Source organism: Thunnus thynnus, chromosome 6 (genome assembly GCF_963924715.1).
Source record: "Thunnus thynnus chromosome 6, fThuThy2.1, whole genome shotgun sequence".
Classification (NCBI taxonomy): domain Eukaryota; kingdom Metazoa; phylum Chordata; class Actinopteri; order Scombriformes; family Scombridae; genus Thunnus; species Thunnus thynnus.
In genome coordinates, this window is record NC_089522.1 from 705,888 (window position 1) to 724,647 (window position 18,760).

The 18,760-nt window shown below is 41.5% G+C and overlaps 1 protein-coding gene across 3 annotated transcripts in view; it reads right to left on the reverse strand.

Annotated features, from left to right (window-relative positions):
- Window positions 1-218: 218 nt before the first annotated feature.
- Window positions 219-18,760, reverse strand: part of LOC137183947 (paired box protein Pax-7-like) — a 65,769-nt gene continuing 47,227 nt past the window's right edge. For all 3 annotated transcript variants that reach the window (XM_067591186.1, XM_067591185.1, XM_067591187.1), the window contains 2 exons: window positions 6,880-7,147; window positions 219-4,666 (listed from right to left, as the gene is read on the reverse strand). In XM_067591186.1, the coding sequence (XP_067447287.1) occupies window positions 4,551-4,666; window positions 6,880-7,147 (384 nt within the window). In that variant the 3' untranslated portion in view covers window positions 219-4,550. The remainder of the gene's footprint in view (window positions 4,667-6,879; window positions 7,148-18,760) is intronic.

The following is an 18,760-nucleotide window of genomic DNA, read 5'->3' on the forward strand; positions in this document are numbered from 1 at the left end:
CATGCTGAACTGAATCATTTTTCTTCCATTTCCATCCTAACTGCTCTTGTATTATGTGTTCTGTGTGTTTTTTGCTTTGACTGCAGGTGAAAATGAGCTATAAGCTAACTCTGGCACCATAACATTAATAACATTAATGTTTAACACTGTACATGCTCCCAATAAGTATATAAATAATAATAAAACAACCAGGACAAGAAGCCAGCAGAGCCCTATGGTCTTGGTCCAGTTGTAGAGCTTTAATGAACAGACAGTTAGGCCAGTACATTTGACACACCAACAGGCTGAGGGGAGTAAATGCCAATACAAATTTCCCACTAGTCTAATACTTCATACAGGTAGAATAAATAATACGATGGCAACATACACACATGCCAAACAGAAAACTGAACAAAACAAGCAGAGAAAGGACCGAGGGCAGTGTTCGCATTACAGGGCAGTTGGGGGATCAGCTCCCCTAATAGCCCTAATAGAGTTGGGGGGGGGGGGGTTCTCAGAAAACTGATAAATAACCATTTGTAACGCTGCAATCAGTGATATAAGATCAATCCTGTGTGTCCTGTCATGGGTCATTTATATGTGTGTCAATAATGTTTTGTAGATTTATGTGATTATTGTGAATCAGGTCTCAGATTAGCAGGTTATGTTGGAACAAATGGTGATGTATCGCCCCCAAAACACTGATCTGAACATAATAAGCTGTGTGTTTAATTTGATATGTAGACTTTGCTTTTAATACACCCTCCACCACCCCTCCCCCCAAAAAAGCCACGATGTAATTTGAACACTGACCAAGAGGTAAACAGGAGGGGTGGGGGGTGAATGGGCATATCTGTACATTTGATCCTTAATGTTCTCCTTGGTTTGCTGTCAATGAAAAAATGTATATACACAAGGTTAACAGAGCCGGCGTCCACAGACACCTGGCTGTTGATGCAGACAGATGATATTATAAAAGCCTCTGCATCCGTCAGTCACCACAGGGCAGTCATGGACACCAGCGTCCAGCGGGAATGGAGATGAACTCAGTTTAATTTCATGGCATCATCTTGAAATTCATGACGGTCACACGAGCCGCAGATTAAACATTGATACCCCTTTTCCACCAATGCCGTTCGAGATCCGGTTCAGAGTCGGTGCCTAATCTTGAACCAGCCAAAGCTCTCAGCTGGGAGAACTGGTTCCAGGTTGGGGGCGGGATTATCGTGGCCAATCACAACCAAAATGGATTGCCATAATGGCGGAGATCTTGAGCTAGGCTAAAAGCTGTTAATATGTGGTCAGTTTATCCAAATAATGTCTGTTTGGAACGTTTGGGTGAGATGGCTGTCAGTCATGTGATACAGTCACATGACTGTATCACATGACTGTCTTGCTTGAGTATAGTTCAGTTGCTGGTACTTAATCATTCATCTGGTAGGCAGCACATACTGATTGAGGATGTAGTGCGTTAGTTCAAACAGCCAAACTGTGAAGCATACATGTACTAAGAGAAAGTAAAGCTCTGATGTAGTCCGCCATTGTTGTTGTACATTGTTTATGTAAGTGCGTTAAGGTGCATTACCGCCACCTGCTATGTTGGGGTGTGAAGTGCTTTAGTTGGCGTTAGTACAGTTGTGTAGCGATTTGGCTCTGTAGTGGAAAAGCAGGCAGGTCTTAGAGGGTTCACTAGTTGAACCAGCAGCAGCTCTAGCAGCAGGTCTATCTTGGTGAAAGGGGGTATGAGTGTCTCTCTGGACTGTCATCAGATACAGCACAAAGAGGGAAAGAAAAACAAAAGACAACTTTCCTGATGCAGAAACGCATTTTGATTATTGGAATATTTTTTATATTTAGGGGAGTGATTCTCTGTTTGGTCTCCATTTCTCCTCCAGTCCATGAACCTCAAACTGGTTTCACTGGAGAGCAGAACACAGCGCTCTCCTGAGCAGTGCAGCAGGTCCAGTAGGGAGCCTGGAGCGGAATGGCGAGGAGTTTTCCCTTTGGTCAGTGGGGGTGATTAGAAACCTCCCTCTGTCTGAATGTGTAACACATCCTCACTGGAATGCTTCAGGGAACTGGTGCAGTTTGTAGTTTGTACTACTATGGCAAACCACTTTACTGGTTTTAAGGTTGACATTACTGATATGTGTGATTCCTCTATGACGTGTCTCTACATTGTGACAAGTCAGTTTGCCATTCGTTTACTTGTAACCTTCAAAGATGCTGCTTTGGATAAAAGCATCTGCTAAATGACAAAATGTGAAGATATCACGACAGTATGAACCAGTTCTGATTATCTGACACACGTGTTCGGTATAAATAAAGGCAGCTGAAGGGGTATAAGTATAAATATTATAACGTCTGACATGGAACATCACTTATAATCACCACTCTGATTAATACAGTTGTCATTGTCACAGGTCTCCCTGCAGATATATCACATTAAAAGCCTGGTAGGACAGCAGGAGAATTATGCCCTTTGAGCTGCTGGAAGGCTTTTAATTTGAAACATTTGTGCAGGAAGTGCTGAGTTTCACTGACTTAATAGCGATCAAAAGAACGGCAAAGTGAGACAAACTGAAATCAGTTGGGTTTGTAAGGAATTTGTGTGCTTGTATATTGAATTAATCAAGACAACAGGTCAACATGGAGGAAGTGTTGAGGTCACACTGACAGCAAATTAAGAGGAGCAGATCAGGAAACAGGGAGGCTTCTTACTAACATATAAAATATACTTTTACAAATCTCTTATATAGGCCTGCTTCTCTCTGCAGTTGAGGTATATAAAGAATTTATGGTATCTTCATTTATAGATATGCTCCACTGGTTTTGTTACAGTTTTCTCTCAGCTCACTGTTGTATTGAAACGGGGCAGCTGTGGCTCAGAAGGTCCACTGGTTCCATCCCTGACCCCCCCAGTCCACATGTCCAAGTGTCCTTCAGCAAGATACTGAACCTCTAATTACTGCACGGTGACATGCTGCCACTGGTGTGTGAGTGTGAGAAGCAGGAACAACATCGTAAAGCGCTTTGGATTAAAGCACTATATAAACGTGGTGAGTTTCAACACATCAACAGTGAGCTCAGAGGAAATGTTAGGATTTCAGCACAAACACAGACACAGCAAAATTAGGGAATGTATCTTCAACCAATAATCAACCATAGTTTAGTTGTCACGGGCAGATTATGAGAAGCTCTGTGTGATTTCATGGAAAGTGGGCTTGCCATAGTACTACCCAGTGGTTGTTTCTCAATGATACATGAATGCAGTAGACATTAAATCAACAAGAATCAGAAGAAATTAAAAGAAAGAATAGGATCGTAATGATTGGTACCAAACTGCCTGGAGAAATGTCCAGTTTCAACCCAGCGGGGGGGGTTTGATCCTCACGCTGCATGTCAGCTGCTCAGTCAGGAGCTTGTTTGACCTCCAACTATGACCAAAGCTCCTCAGAAGGTCTTGTTGCTGATAAGAAGGACTGCAGAGTCACAACAGAAACGTCTCTTCAGGAATGGCTGAATGAATCCGCATCAGTCTGCTAAAGAGGTGTTCATCTCCCTCACACACACACACACACACACACACACACACACACACACACGCTCCTATAGGCTGATACATGGTTTCTCTTTGTAAGCTGCCAATATCTGCCAATGCCAATGCTGATAGTCAGTATCTATAAAGTTCAGATTAGAAAGTATTGATCCAGAATGAATTCCTCTCAAGGTGATTTTAAAAAATCCTTAAAAACTGTTTAAAAAGCAGCTGAGAGTCCTGTTTTTGTTGCTCAGAAGCACAACTCACTCAGATTTCAGGTACATGAGCCACAATCAAATCACTGGTGCAGTTGTCTGACAACAAAACCAGAAACATATGTCAATGAATAAAAGTCAAAGAAGGTGAGGAGGAGGAGGAGGAGGAGGAGGAGGAGGAGGAGGAGGAGGAGGAGGAGGAGGAGACCCAGTAGCGCTACCAGGCTGTGTTGACTCAACATGGAGGAAATTTTAAAAGTGCAAAATTTCATTTAATGTCAGTTTCAACAACACGATGGATGTGAATTCACTCTGGGTGTCGGGAATTTAGGCAAAACACGACCATGTGAGTTGAAACTGTTAAAAAGCTGTGACTGTTCAGTCTGAATGCTCCGTTAAAGAAGAGGAAGGAGAGATGTAGCTGCTTTCCTTTTGTTTCAGTGTTTCAATGTTCACATTCTAATTGTTTATATCACTAATTTATAGATATATATCCAGTAAAGTTAGACACACTGACGCTGTGTACAAAGTTTGATGCAATATGAACAACATATAAAAATTAAAAAACACACACTTCATGTGGATTTGGTCCCGTGGGGAATGCTGAAAGCTCGGATCAGTCACTCCTTAAACCTCGGAGAATAAAGAATAAAAAAGCTAAATATCAGGCCCATGTATAGTCAGTAGACACACACACACACACACACACACACACACACACACATGCTCGCTGGGAGATTTGTATGGATGGTAGCAGGAGGTGTGGGTTGTGCTGGTGACCAGGTGCCATGTTGTTTAAATATGTCGGGTGAGTACTAGTAGGCCTGGCCCGTCTCGACCTGCAGCAGTCCCAGTACAGCCGAGTGGTCGGTGAGCTTCATCCTGCGCTGGCTGGACAGGCCCACGTTCTTGGCCAGATAATCCACAGCAGCTGAGGAAGACAGGAGAGAGGAAGAGGAGTTCATCATCATCTCAGTCTACCTAAAGCATGTTATGTTGCATTTAACATGAAAATGATATTAAATGTTTGAATCATCCTTCACACTAACAGATAAAGTGTTAAAGGATAACACTATGATGATGTTGATGATGATGAAGGAATTTTGTTGCAATTTCTTTAAAAAATAAATATAATTGATTGATTTTGAGTAGAACCGTCATGGCCTGGAGCTGGATCATAACCAGTAAATATATGATAGTTATGTTCAGGCAGTGGCAGCTCTTAGTTAAGGTTAGCAGACAGACAGACAGACAGACAGACAGACAGACAGGTAGCTGGTTGTTGGAAAGCTGGCATTAATGCTCAGCGTACTGCTCTGTGAGACTGGTGGATGGATGTTGGCCCTCCCTGGTTCAGCTGCTGATAACTTGTCTGTTGTAGTGCAGCAGAGAGAGAGAAAGAGAGAGAGAGAGAGAGAGAGAGAGAGAGAGAGAGAGAGAGAGAGAGAGGAGGGCTGACAGCAGATATGATGTGACACGGTGTGTGTGTGTGTGTGTGTGTGTGTGTGTGTGTGTGTGTGTTGTGGCTATCGGAGGGGGGGTGGAGATAAGTATGGCATGTCAGTTAGGATGCTAGTGTGCACAGAAAGGAAGCTGTCACTCTCTTCTGAGGACTGGGAGAAAGAAGAGCACCTATGGGTGGGCAGGTCTGTCTGCCAAGGTGCCAGTCACCCAGACAACTGGTGGGGGAGCAGTGTGTGTGTGTGTGTGTGTGTGTGTGTGTGTGTGTGTGTGTGTGTGTTTGTGTATATGTGTTTCACAGGGGTTTAGTGAGGCCCTCTAAAGGAAGCTGTTTTTTTCCTGTCAACCAGATTTATACCTTAAATCCCTGTTGAGCAGTCACACTGAGAGTCTTCTGCCTCCGAGATAGAGCCTGATAACACACACTAACACGCATGCACATGCACAAACACACACTCACACACACACCTCAGCTATTTTGACAGTATGCACTTTAATCTGTCAGGTGCTTCCTGAATTAGAACAAGTGAAGAGTCAAATGTCTGAAGTTAAGTCAGTCTGCAGGAGGGAGAGGTGGGGGTGGAGGGCAACGCAAAGAAGGATCATTTATGGCATCACAGACGTTTTCTTTAAGAAACATATTTTAAACATATTATAGCTGTAATGTTGGTGATCATATCGTATCATCATATCAGACGAGTCCACGGTTTAATGGAACATCACATCGTTATCAACACAATTAAGAGCCAAGTTGTAGCAGACTGGAGTGATCCTTTAATGAATTACAGCCTTACTGGAGCTCCACACTTCACGATTCACAGCCAGTGTTAATGCCGACAAAGAGCTTTTATGTAGCGAAGGTGTGGATGTTCCTGCAGCAGTCTGACTGTCTCTGACAGTAACCATGTTGTAGCTGCCAGGCTGACGTACTGTAGATAATCTGTGATAATGTTTAAACCTGCGTTTACTGATTCTTCTCCACAACAAGTCGTGATCATCAGTTTATAAGTTGATATGTTGAGCTTGTTAGCTAACAGCTGCTCATGTAGTGAAGCAGAGAGCAGGAGTGTGAGGACGTGCTGGTGAACGGGCTTTTAGTGTGCATGTCCTGTCACAGACCTGCTTAACTATACTTTTATTATTTATTAATGGATATTCATTTGTCATAATTATGTTCTAGTTGCCATTAGGGATGTACCATATCATGTCATTCATGATAATACTGGAATAAATCTATACATTTGTCATATGACAATATTTACTGTATAGTGATGTTGATGTTGTTATGACGACATACAGCAGCAACACACACGTTGATGCTGAAACTTCAGTCGTGTGAAGGTGACTTCACCTCACACAACATATCCCATCATCTAGTAACTATAGCGACCGAGTCAGCATCTGATCTGCTCAGGTGACGGTGACTCATCTACATTTACACTGTTGTGATCATTACTCAGAGCAACATGTAGGAGTTCTTACAGTCAGTCAGAGTCAGGAGGGGATGTGAGAGGAAGGACAGCAGGTATTGATATATTGGTATATCGGTATTGATCAGCTGACTACTTTCTATCAGAGAGTTTTTAAATCTGTCTGCTTCACCAAAACAACCTGTGGATCCACCGTCTGTCTCACAGACTGAATACAGGAGCTGACTGTAGACCTGTAGACATCAGGACTTACTCTGGCCGTACTGGCTGTACTGGTAGCCGGCGGCCGCCACAGCTGGGTCCACGCTGTAGCTGGTGGCGCTGTATGTGGGGGGGCAGTAGGACTGAGATGACGGGAGGCTGTCCACCGTCTTAATGGAGGCGTCGGCTGAACGCTGGCTGCAGCTGGCTGAGATGGCGTTGGACGGAGAGGAATCCAAGGCGCTGTGGAGCGGTGAGATGGAGAAGTCGTGTTGCGGCTGTGAGGAAACACCGCTGGTGTTACTCAGGATGCTCATCACCTGCAGACAAACAGGAAGACATATTTATTATACAACAACAACCACAACTAAGAACCTCACATCAAAATTATACAGTTTCTGGGAACAACAAAAAGGTACCATGTAAGTCAATTCATTTCATTTGTGTCATAGCAAAGATTTCAAGATTTTCAAAATGGGAAATGCAACAGAATAAACCAGGAATGGATCATGTAGTTATCATTACAGCAGCATCAGTCGGTCTGTTACCATGACAGCTGCTCCTTGATGCTGAGTCCTCATGATCTTTGTGACCACCTGAGCTTTTTGTTTTTAGTTTCACCATCAGGCCAAAATGTCAAACACATGATGTCTCACAATCTAGCAGGCAAACTGCCCTGAAATACCAAATACATACCCACCTCTATGTAGCAGATACCACTCTCCTTCATTAATCAATACAGATATCAGAATTATTGTCAAAGCATTAAAAACAGAATTGAATCAGTTATTTCATATCTTTCATTCAGATCAAACTGGATTCATCACAGACTGTCTAGATGTAGAAAAACCTTCCAGTCATTTCTTTAATAGTTCATTTACACTAATTTATCTGTTTCTATTGAATATGGAAGCACAACGTATTGGTGACGATGATATTATTGGCCAGAAAATTACATTTTCTTTATTGTTCTGAACCAACTCAAAAACACTTTCATTATATTTTACTTGAATTAACGACAACGCTGGTTACCAAGTTACCAAGTACAACAAAATCCACTAGCAGGGGAGATTCAACCTCTCTGCCCACAGTCAACTCCTGGTCCCACATTAAGCCACAGTCAGCTTGTTATGCTAATGGTGGACTGTAATGAAGACCCATTTAAACCAGTTCCCTTAGTCCTGCTTCACCATATAGAATATTTATGTTACACACATGTTATCCGTGTTTTCTTTACTGTTGGCCTGTTTTCTGTCTGTTGCTGTGTTGGTGTTAGTTGTTAGTTTGTAAGCGATTCAGGGGCCATGAAAACCTGGCCGGCCTGTTAATGTTGGTACAGATTCAGAGAGAACACAGAGAAAAGGGGGAGGAGAGAGAGAACGAGTGGAAGAGAGATAGAGAAATGGAGAGGGAAGAGGGGTAGAGCCTCAAGGACCCCAGGAGGTGTCAAAGCCTAACATGGGCGAGGAGGTGAGGGGTTTCTAGCAGCCTGACACTTCCTTTCAGGGCAACAAGGAGGTGGCCTGTCACCGCGGAGCGGCCCATTGTGTTGCTTGAAAGTGGAATTTATTCAAATCTTCATATTTAGCATAAACTCACTGACATCAATTAAAGGCACTTGGATCACCGGGTGAAATATTTGGACAACCATAATATGAGAAAGCACCAGGGTTCCTCCCAGTGACAGAGAGGAGCTGGGATATTAGAGCTGAGCTGTGAGCTCAGTCAAGAACTAACTGAGCTGTTTATTCTTCACACTCAGACCTGCACTCATAGTAGATAATATCATGTAAAAGCTTTCAACCATACTGGAACATGATACTTTGACCATTACACCCAGTCACACCAGTCGGACATAAAGAACATACTGGTAGAGGGTGTGAACGTAGTCTCTCATGATGTGATGCAAAGGAAACCTACTGGAATACTGAATGTATATCTACAGGATGTGTGTGTAGTTTACACAACGAGGAAACAGATTATAAATCCTTTCTAAACTTATGATGGGACGACATCACTCAGTGATTTGTAGCTTATTTATTTTATATGATCTTCATATTTTAATATTAGTGTGAGCTTTGTTTTTTGACTTTGTTGCTTTCTTTACTATGTGATGCAATATCATTTATTTCAGGTGTTTAGTGTAAACAATCTGTTTTTAGTGTTTACGCCGGTTTACACGACTAAATAAAGGCTTTAATAGAACATAAACACATAAACTTCTTTCTACTCCTTTTCAAACATGTCATATTTAATTTGTGTTGTTAACGAGAATGTGTTTATTGAGTTTTATTGTTATTATTGTTTTTGTCTGTTTTCTATTTTTACATGTTTGAAATGAGTTGACTGACTGACTTAAACACATCTACTGGCTGAAGAGTGTTTGATTAAAATAGTTTATTAATATTTGAAGCATCATTCATCGTTGCTCTTGTTATGTTTATGTTTAGTAAACTACTGTTGTTACATGTAGACAGATGCTTCATGAAAGCTTTACAGATGAGTTCACCTTTGATTACAAATAAATTCATTTAATTCACTTCAACTTTGGAGATATAGGAGCTGATATATCTGTGATGATAATCATGTTAGATTCATAGAAAGCATCTTCAGCACAATGTTTTCTTTTTCATGATTTAGCTAATTAAATAAGGACAGCATGGATAACACACTATGTAAGTAGATAGATGGTTCAATAACCAGGGTTGAGCAGCAGGTTTTATCCTCCTGCAAGCCAAGATGATAATATGAAGTAATGAGGAAACTAGTATTTTGCTATTTATTGATTCTGATGCTAAACTATACATATGGTTACTGCTCCTACACTTTGTCTCTCTGGTTGTCTGTACTGCTGGATTCTGTCTCTCTCTTCCTCCCTCATCACTCAGCACACACTGCTCATGGCGCATGTCTTGCACCTGCTGCAGATTAGCTGCTGCTGCTGCTGTTACTGCAGCAAACATGTTTGGGAGTTTAGCACATTTTCCTGCCTCCAGCTCTAAAGATTTAAATTTTTCTCAAGCAGTTTTTCTATACCTCCTTTGCCCCTTTTTTGTTCCCTCACTCTTGCTCTGCTTCTGACTGCACCATCATTCGTTCTGTCTCTGTCTGTGTCTCTCAGCTCGAGAAGGGGGAGAGTGTGGATGTGATTGGGCAGATATCAGATAAGAGATAAACCAGTGGCACATTCATGTCATCTCCCCCTGCTCTGTGGGCTAGGTCAAAAACAAAAAAGACAGACTAAAACAGACCCATCAACCCACCAGCACACTGCCTGGTTAAATTAGTGGTCAAGTAAAGTATACTATAGTTAAGTATAAGTATCTGGGTGACCTGACCCTTTAATGTGAAAACAGGAGCCCAGTGTTCAGGCTGAAAGTCCCTAAACTACAGCAACAGTAACCATAATATTACTGATGCTAACCAATGACGCTGCTATGTTAGGAAACTCTCTTCTTTGTTGCTTTCTGTACTCAGTCTTCTTCTGCAGCTGCAGCCCACTGATAGTTACTGATACTCGTACTTACAGCTATTGTAGCTAGTAGTTAACTCAGGGCTTCTCAAAACATTCCCAGCAAGCATTTCTCCAAGACAACATCCACGTGGTGACCACTGGTGTCAAAATGTGTGCACAGCAGCACGCGGTTTCATGTCATTCAATCAAACCTCTTTCAGACAGCAGGAACACCTGTGAGGAGGATCTACTCAATGCTTGTTTGACCCGTTCATGTGAGACAGCTGTTACCCTGTTTCTCACTGTTAGCAGAGATTAAACTGAATTACATTCAATCATTTGCAGATAAAAGTAAAGTTTCAGTGTCTCCCCTCTGTCTATCTACATGCTCTCTCTCTCTCTCTCTCTCTTTCTGTCTCTTTTTTTGTTGAGTCAATTAAATGATGGTTAAACACCAGTATCTTCATAATTCCTGGTAGCAATACCAGTTAAACCAAGCCAACCTGCATCCAACCCTGGTCTAGAGGAGGGTCATGAAGGATGGTTGACCCATACAGACGCATGTTTGACCTCCGCAACAGTGTCAGAATGAATGAGGTATAATTCACTCAGATACTGCAACAGGTCTGAAAATGATAAAAACAACCCACTAAACTGTAAATATGTAGTAATGCAAGCTGCTGTACTGTACTTATGTGTAACTTCAAACATAAATAACCATACAAGTTAAAGACTCAGTATGCAAACATTATATGCAGCACCAGATTTGGTGCATAGTTTATAATTATAAGTGAGAAATGAACAGGTGGGTTATATTGAGCTTGTGCAAAGTGCTCGGTCTGCCTGTCCTCCTGTAGATACAGAATGAAACTGTAGAGATGTTGAATAGAGAACAATGATGTGCTTTACGTGAGTCAAGGTCATCTCCTCACTAAAAGGGTGAAAGCCAGTGAAACACAGACTCAAAAAACTCAGATAGACAGAAGGTGGATGAGGTGATAAACCTCCAGGTCAAACAGTGTGAGGAGTCTTTAAGAGATGAAGAGATGAGAGGAGGACAGAGGTGTGCAGATGTGCCAGGGTTATCTCTGTGCCACACACTACCATCTTCAGCCTCTCAAGACTCTACTTTAAAACACTCTTTGAATCGTTTACTGTATTAGGGTCCAATGTGTCATGACCTGTCAGAACAGCGCGCCTGGTATTTCTATATCTGTGTCTTGAGTGTCTTAACGGCTCTATTTTTGTACGTTAAGCACAGAGGCTGAGAGCGCTACAGATAGTTATAGAGAACACTGTACATCAAATTTCCAATTCTTTTTTTTTTTTTACAGCATTTTCTATATTTATGTAGAAAAAAGACGCATCTGTGGTTAATGTAAGGACAGTTTTGCTTTATGCACTGACCCCACTATGACGTGTCAAGCAGTGTTATATTATAACTTTAAGGCTTGTATATTGTTTGTGTGTGGTTCAAATACTGTAAAACGTCTGTTGGTTTATTGAAATTAAGTTAACTCAACTGAGGCTGTTCCATTCCACAGTATCACTCTTGGTAAATACCTGAGTGAGGATCAGGACTACTGTTGCAATATTACAGAGATGATATCATACCAGTGTCAGGCTGCTCAGCATCATCTGATTTACCTGGCGAGGCAGCTGGATTCACACGAGAATCCATCTTGTCAGGCTTCAAGTTACGCACTTGTGTCAGAACACTGATTGGTCCGAACCACTGGTGGTCCAGTGTCCTCTGAGGATTCTGATCTCATGATCTTGCAAGGTAAGATGGTGATAGATGGTGATAGATGGTGATAGATGGTGATAGATGTTGATAGATGGCGATAGATGTTGATAGATGTTGATAGATGGTGATAGATGTTGATAGATGGTGATAGATGGTGATAGATGTTGATAGATGTTGATGGATGGCGATAGATGGCGATAGATGGTGATAGATGGCGATAGATGGCGTTAGATGGCGATAGATGGTGATAGATGTTGATAGATGGTGATAGATGTTGATAGATGGCGATAGATAGCGATAGATGGTGATAGATAGTGATAGATGTTGATAGATGGCGATAGATGGTGATAGATGGTGATAGATGGTGATAGATAGTGATAGATGTTGATAGATGGCGATAGATGGTGATAGATGGCGATAGATGGTGATCGATGGTGATAGATGTTGATAGATGGCGATAGATGGCGATCGATGGTGATAGATGGCGATAGATGGTGATCGATGGTGATAGATGTTGATAGATGTTGATAAATGGCGATAGATGGTGATAGATGGTGATAGATGGCGATAGATGGCGTTAGATGGCGATAGATGGTGATAGATGTTGATAGATGGTGATAGATGTTGATAGATGGCGATAGATAGCGATAGATGGTGATAGATAGTGATAGATGTTGATAGATGGCGATAGATGGTGATAGATGGTGATAGATGGTGATAGATAGTGATAGATGTTGATAGATGGCGATAGATGGTGATAGATGGCGATAGATGGTGATCGATGGTGATAGATGTTGATAGATGGCGATAGATGGCGATCGATGGTGATAGATGGCGATAGATGGTGATCGATGGTGATAGATGTTGATAGATGTTGATAAATGGCGATAGATGGTGATAGATGGCGATAGATGGTGATAGATGGTGATAGATGGCGATAGATGGTGATAGATGTTGATAGATGGTGATAGATGTTGATAGATGTTGATAGATGGCGATAGATGGTGATAGATGGTGATAGATGTTGATAGATGGCGATCAATGGTGATAGATGGTGATCGACATCCAAACAGTTTCCTTCCTCTCAGACGGTTCTGTGTAACAAATCATCTGGTGTGTCAGGTTACCATCTGATCACAGTGATATTTATTCTCCAAAGATAGTGATTGATAGATGGTGATAGATGTTGATAGATGGCGATAGATGTTGATAGATGGTGATAGATGGTGATAGATGGTAATTGATGGTGATAGATGTTGATAGATGTTGATAGATGGCGATAGACGGTGATCGATGTTGATAGATGTTGATAGGTGGCGATCGATGGTGATGGATGTTGATAGATGGCGATAGATGGCGATCGATGTTGATAGATGGCGATAGATGGTGATAGATGTTGATAGATGGCGATAGATGGTGATAGATGTTGATAGATGGTGATCGATGTTGATAGATGGCGATAGATGGTGATAGATGGTGATCGATGGTGATAGATGGCGATAGATGGTGATTGATGGTGATAGATGTTGATAGATGGTGATAGATGTTGATAGATGGTGATCGATGGTGATCAATGGTGATAGATGGCGATAGATGGTGATTGATGGTGATAGATGGTGAAAGATGTTGATAGATGGCGATAGATGTTGATAGATGGCGATAGATGGTGATTGATGGCGATAGATGGTGATAGATGGTGATAGATGTTGATAGATGTTGATAGATGGCGATAGATGGTGATCGATGGTGATAGATGTTGATAGATGGTGATAGATGTTGATAGATGGTGATCGATGGTGATAGATGTTGATAGATGGTGATAGATGTTGATAGATGGTGATCGATGGTGACCGATGGTGATAGATGGTGATAGATGGTGATTGATGGTGATAGATGTTGATAGATGGTGATCGATGGTGATAGATGGTGATAGATGGTAATTGATGGTGATAGATGTTGATAGATGTTGATAGATGGCGATAGACGGTGATCGATGGTGATAGATGTTGATAGGTGGCGATCGATGGTGATAGATGGTGATCGACATCCAAACAGTTTCCTTCCTCTCAGACGGTTCTGTGTAACAAATCATCTGGTGTGTCAGGTTACCATCTGATCACAGTGATATTTATTCTCCAAAGATAGTGATTGATAGATGGTGATAGATGTTGATAGATGGCGATAGATGGTGATAGATGTTGATAGATGGTGATAGATGTTGATAGATGGCGATAGATGGTGATTGATGGTGATAGATGGCGATAGATGTTGATAGATGTTGATAGATGGTGATAGATGTTGATAGATGGTGATCGATGGTGATCGATGGTGATAGATGGTGATAGATGGTAATTGATGGTGATAGATGTTGATAGATGTTGATAGATGGCGATAGACGGTGATCGATGGTGATAGATGTTGATAGGTGGCGATCGATGGTGATAGATGGTGATCGACATCCAAACAGTTTCCTTCCTCTCAGACGGTTCTGTGTAACAAATCATCTGGTGTGTCAGGTTACCATCTGATCACAGTGATATTTATTCTCCAAAGAGAATAAACAACAAGTAATGCTTTTCATCAGAAGGCCAGGATGTTTTGTAAGGTAAACTCAATGGTTTGTTATGGTGCCCAGTGCACCACCAACCTTTTATATTTCTGCTCAACTGTTTAGATGATATTTGGAAACTTGCTGAGTTCCTAAATGTTGACCTGAAAGACTGTTGAGGGATTTTCGGGCCTTATGAGACCTACATCAGGTAGTGTAGGTGAAAGGTGGAAGATGACAATATGCTTCAAACAAAGTGCTTGTCAGATTATTGAACAGGATTATTGAACCTCCCTCCCTTCACACCTGTCTGATGGTGGAAATGGTGGGAAATCTAAAACTTACAATTCTTGTTACTTTTCAAAACAGACAATCTTGACACTCTCGCCCACTTCACGCAGTGATTGGCCAGGTGTGTGGAGGTGTGAGAGTAGGCACAGTTTAAACCTCTCTCTCAACATCCTTTCTTTTGTTCTTCACAAATCTACTTCCATCACTTTTCATACGTACAAGTGAGTGAAAAACCATGAAAGGCCGTGTGTGTGTGTGGCTGCTCAGAGTCTGTTAATCACGTGTCTTTTAGAGTCTGTCAGTCCTAGAAGTGTTTGGTTAGCTCTGTTTAACCTGCAGGACCTTCTGACGGCTCATGAAACGTGTTTTTCTGCCACAAAGGAAATAAATTCATGACAAGTGAAAACGAGTCACAAGCGATTTCTGACGTCTTTACTACAGAAACACACCGAGGATTGAATTATCTGTCAAGCAGTCAAGAATTACTGCTGTCACATATGAAAAAGACGGTCTGAAAACTGCTGGACAGGTGTACGTGACTGATAGACAAGCTACACAAATGCGGGATTTACATTCTGCTCTAATCATATTATTTCACTTTTACAAGGGAAAAGGTTTCAAGGATGAGGACTCACTTCTCCTTGGATTAACTCTATCTCAGGGACACTATCCCAACAGGACCAGTGTGAAAGGGAACACGTGTTGGACAAGGGCGAGTCGTTATACCACCAGGGTCATAATGTGTGTTATGTCAGCTGATATGAAACAAAGTCATAGCAGCAGAGAAATGTCAAAGATGTGTTGGAGGTCATTTAGAAACAGTCTCTATATATAGTTTGTCCACCGGAGAACACTGACAAAGGTTAGAGTGGCGTCTCGCTCGCTACATATGATGGTCACTATTCTTTAATAACCAAATTAAAGGGACCTTATCCAAAACTATTGGCTGCTACATAATATGAGTACTGGTCTAAACCACCAGTATCAGCCAGGCTCCTGTCCACTGATTCCAGCTGCAGTCCAACATGATCACTGACACCTGACTCGGCAGATGGATGGATGGATGCAACATTGAGGGTTAACCTATTGTTAATGTTAACTTTCACTACAACACATCACTGTGATTTACCTCCAAGTGTCAGGTTGAGCCTGTGTTGTGGGCGGACGCAGCAGCTGGGATTAAGGCTGATGTTGAGATGCTGCTGGCGTTATACAGGATCTATCACTGTCTTCCATTGAATTGTAAGTCAGACAGTAATTGCAAAGCACATGGAGCATGTCAGCGTTGAATGCAGAATATCTGATGCAATCAGAGGTGATTATGAGATTAATGCTATTTCACTTCAAGCAGATGTGTTTATTCGTCAGAGGCCATAATCCTGAAAATCCCACCCCCCCCCATCAGTGATGAAAAATAAATCAAATGTCAATTTGTTATGACGAAGACATATTTAAATATATAGAGCTGCAACAATGACAAATATCCTGTAGAAACGTATCAGAGGAAATAAGATTAACTAAATGAGAACCTGAGTGAGCGTCGCTGTGATGTTAAAGTGGGGAATACCACCATGAGATATGGAACATTTTACTACTGTCTTTGAACGTTGCAGTAGTCTGTAAACAGCAAATCATTCAAGACAGCTGAAATCAACTCAAGGTCCACTTACTCACATGTTCCGAGGCTTTCAATCAAACGGTCAAGTGTCAATCTCAACTTTTAGTCATAAAGTCCTGAAGGTGTCTGAGTAGCAAGTGGTTGATGCTGCCGCCTCTGTTGACTATGGTCCAAAACTCAGGAAGAAGCTTGTTCCTGGACCTTGAGTTGAGAGTTTTTGTCAACTGCTGTTAACAAGCACAAGAAAGGTCGAGCTAAACAAAATTAATTGCTGGATTTGACAAATTATAAATTGTCAAATCGTGGTCAGGACCTTTATTTACCCTAACCACACGGAGAGCCAGGTCGTCATTTAAAACCTTTTTGTATTAGAGACTTTTATTCCACAGCACTAATGTTATCAGTAAAATACTCAATGTACTGCAGCTGCTTCTGCTTTGTCTTTTTTTCTATTTAACATTGAACTTCTGTCAGTAAACTTACTACTACCTGCACATATGTTTCATCCCTTTCCTGCTAGACCTTTTTGTTAAGATTCACTGATGGTACCTCAACTCTGATAGAAAAAAAACAGCAAAGCAGAAATAATTGTGATTGATGAGGGAATGAGATCAGTGTCACTGTAACTCAGAGCAGCAGAGTGATAATTATAGACATTTACAGTGTTTAATTTTATTGTAATTAACTGATACATTAATCAGTTTTAAAAGACTATTATAATGTGATTAGTTAAATTAGCATTTAAGTGATGCATTTTAAAAATAACACAAAACAGCTGGCTCCTGCCAACATATAACAGCTGGCCAATCAGAGCTCCTGCTGCTTAAGACTTCAGTTTTAGGTGCCACAGAGCTTCTAGATCTTTAAATTCAAGTTTCAAAGAGGGAAATGAACTGAAATGGCACATGATAGGCAATAAAATAACATAAAATACCAAACAGTTAAATTCAAAGTCTGTTAAACATTTATTTTAGACATAATTAAAGACAGAATAAGGAGACAAAATTATTAATTCTCAAATTGAATTGATTTAGATTGTTTTTATTCTTTTTTAAATTGATCAATGTATTGACTGACTGTAGTCAAACACAGTAACAATCAGCGCTGTTCTTTACCTATGCTTTAATTACACCTCTATTTGAGACTATTTGAATATTTTATTATAATAAAATATTATTTTATGTGCAGAAATTCTATTCTTGTGTGTATTCATCTTTCTGAGACACTGCTTGAGGAAAAGCAGCAACAACAGACTCTGCTGCTGCTGAAATGTAAATGTGTCGCTACGTGATTCAGTTTCAGTAGGAGATCATTCAGCCTTTCCAGGTAACCAGTTTGTGCACCAGTTCATCCACATCTGGGCTTTTTCTTTATGTGAGAACAAAGAGTAGCTACATATTCCACTCCTGCAAGGCCTCACACTAAGCAAGGGTTAAAGCTCTCCTCATGGCTCTCATCCAAGAGAGGGTTACACTTATACTCCAACAGCTTATAGAGAGATAACTGGTGGAGTATTCACTACTCTAATCATCCTCTGCTCCTCACTAACACCAGCCATGCCTCCCCCCTCCTCTACCTCCTCTACATCTCCTCCAAACTAACTGGTAACCTTTAATGATTTCAGGCCAAGTGGCTCTTTATCAGAGCAGGCTGAGGTCAAGGCAGATGATGGAAGCGAGCAGGAGCTGTTTGCTCAAGCAGCGGGGGGTCGGCCCACTGAGGGATGTCAGGTCAAACAGCAGCTGACAGTGTTAATATCTGCTCTTCCTACCATAATGACATGTAAATAAACAGAGAGATGGCTCTCAGCTGGAGGCTGACAGGCAGAGCGCTGCTGGAACCAGCGGGCAGCTGGGCCCTGAACGCCTCGCGGAGACAGACAGAAACGTGCAGTGGAAATATCTATACTGGCTTTGCATTATCTTTACCTTCCAGTATCCAGAGTTACTGACACAGAATAATACATCAAATCCATTAGAGCTGTAAAACAGGCAGTGTGGTCCTGTACCTGCACTGGTACCCGCTTTGTTCAGGTTGGTTCATCTTATTTTGCAGCTTCATAAAGACGATGAGACACATTCGCTGCCTCAGCAGTTAATGCACATCAGAGGACGTTTGAGAGAATTTGTGCCTCTGAAATCTTGATATTCTATGAATACCAATCTCCAAAAGATAATCACGTTGATTACCCCCTGATGTTTCATCTAGCATCACCATCAGGTGACCCACTGGTCCATACTGGTGACATCTGCTGTGGAGGTTTGATGACCTTTGC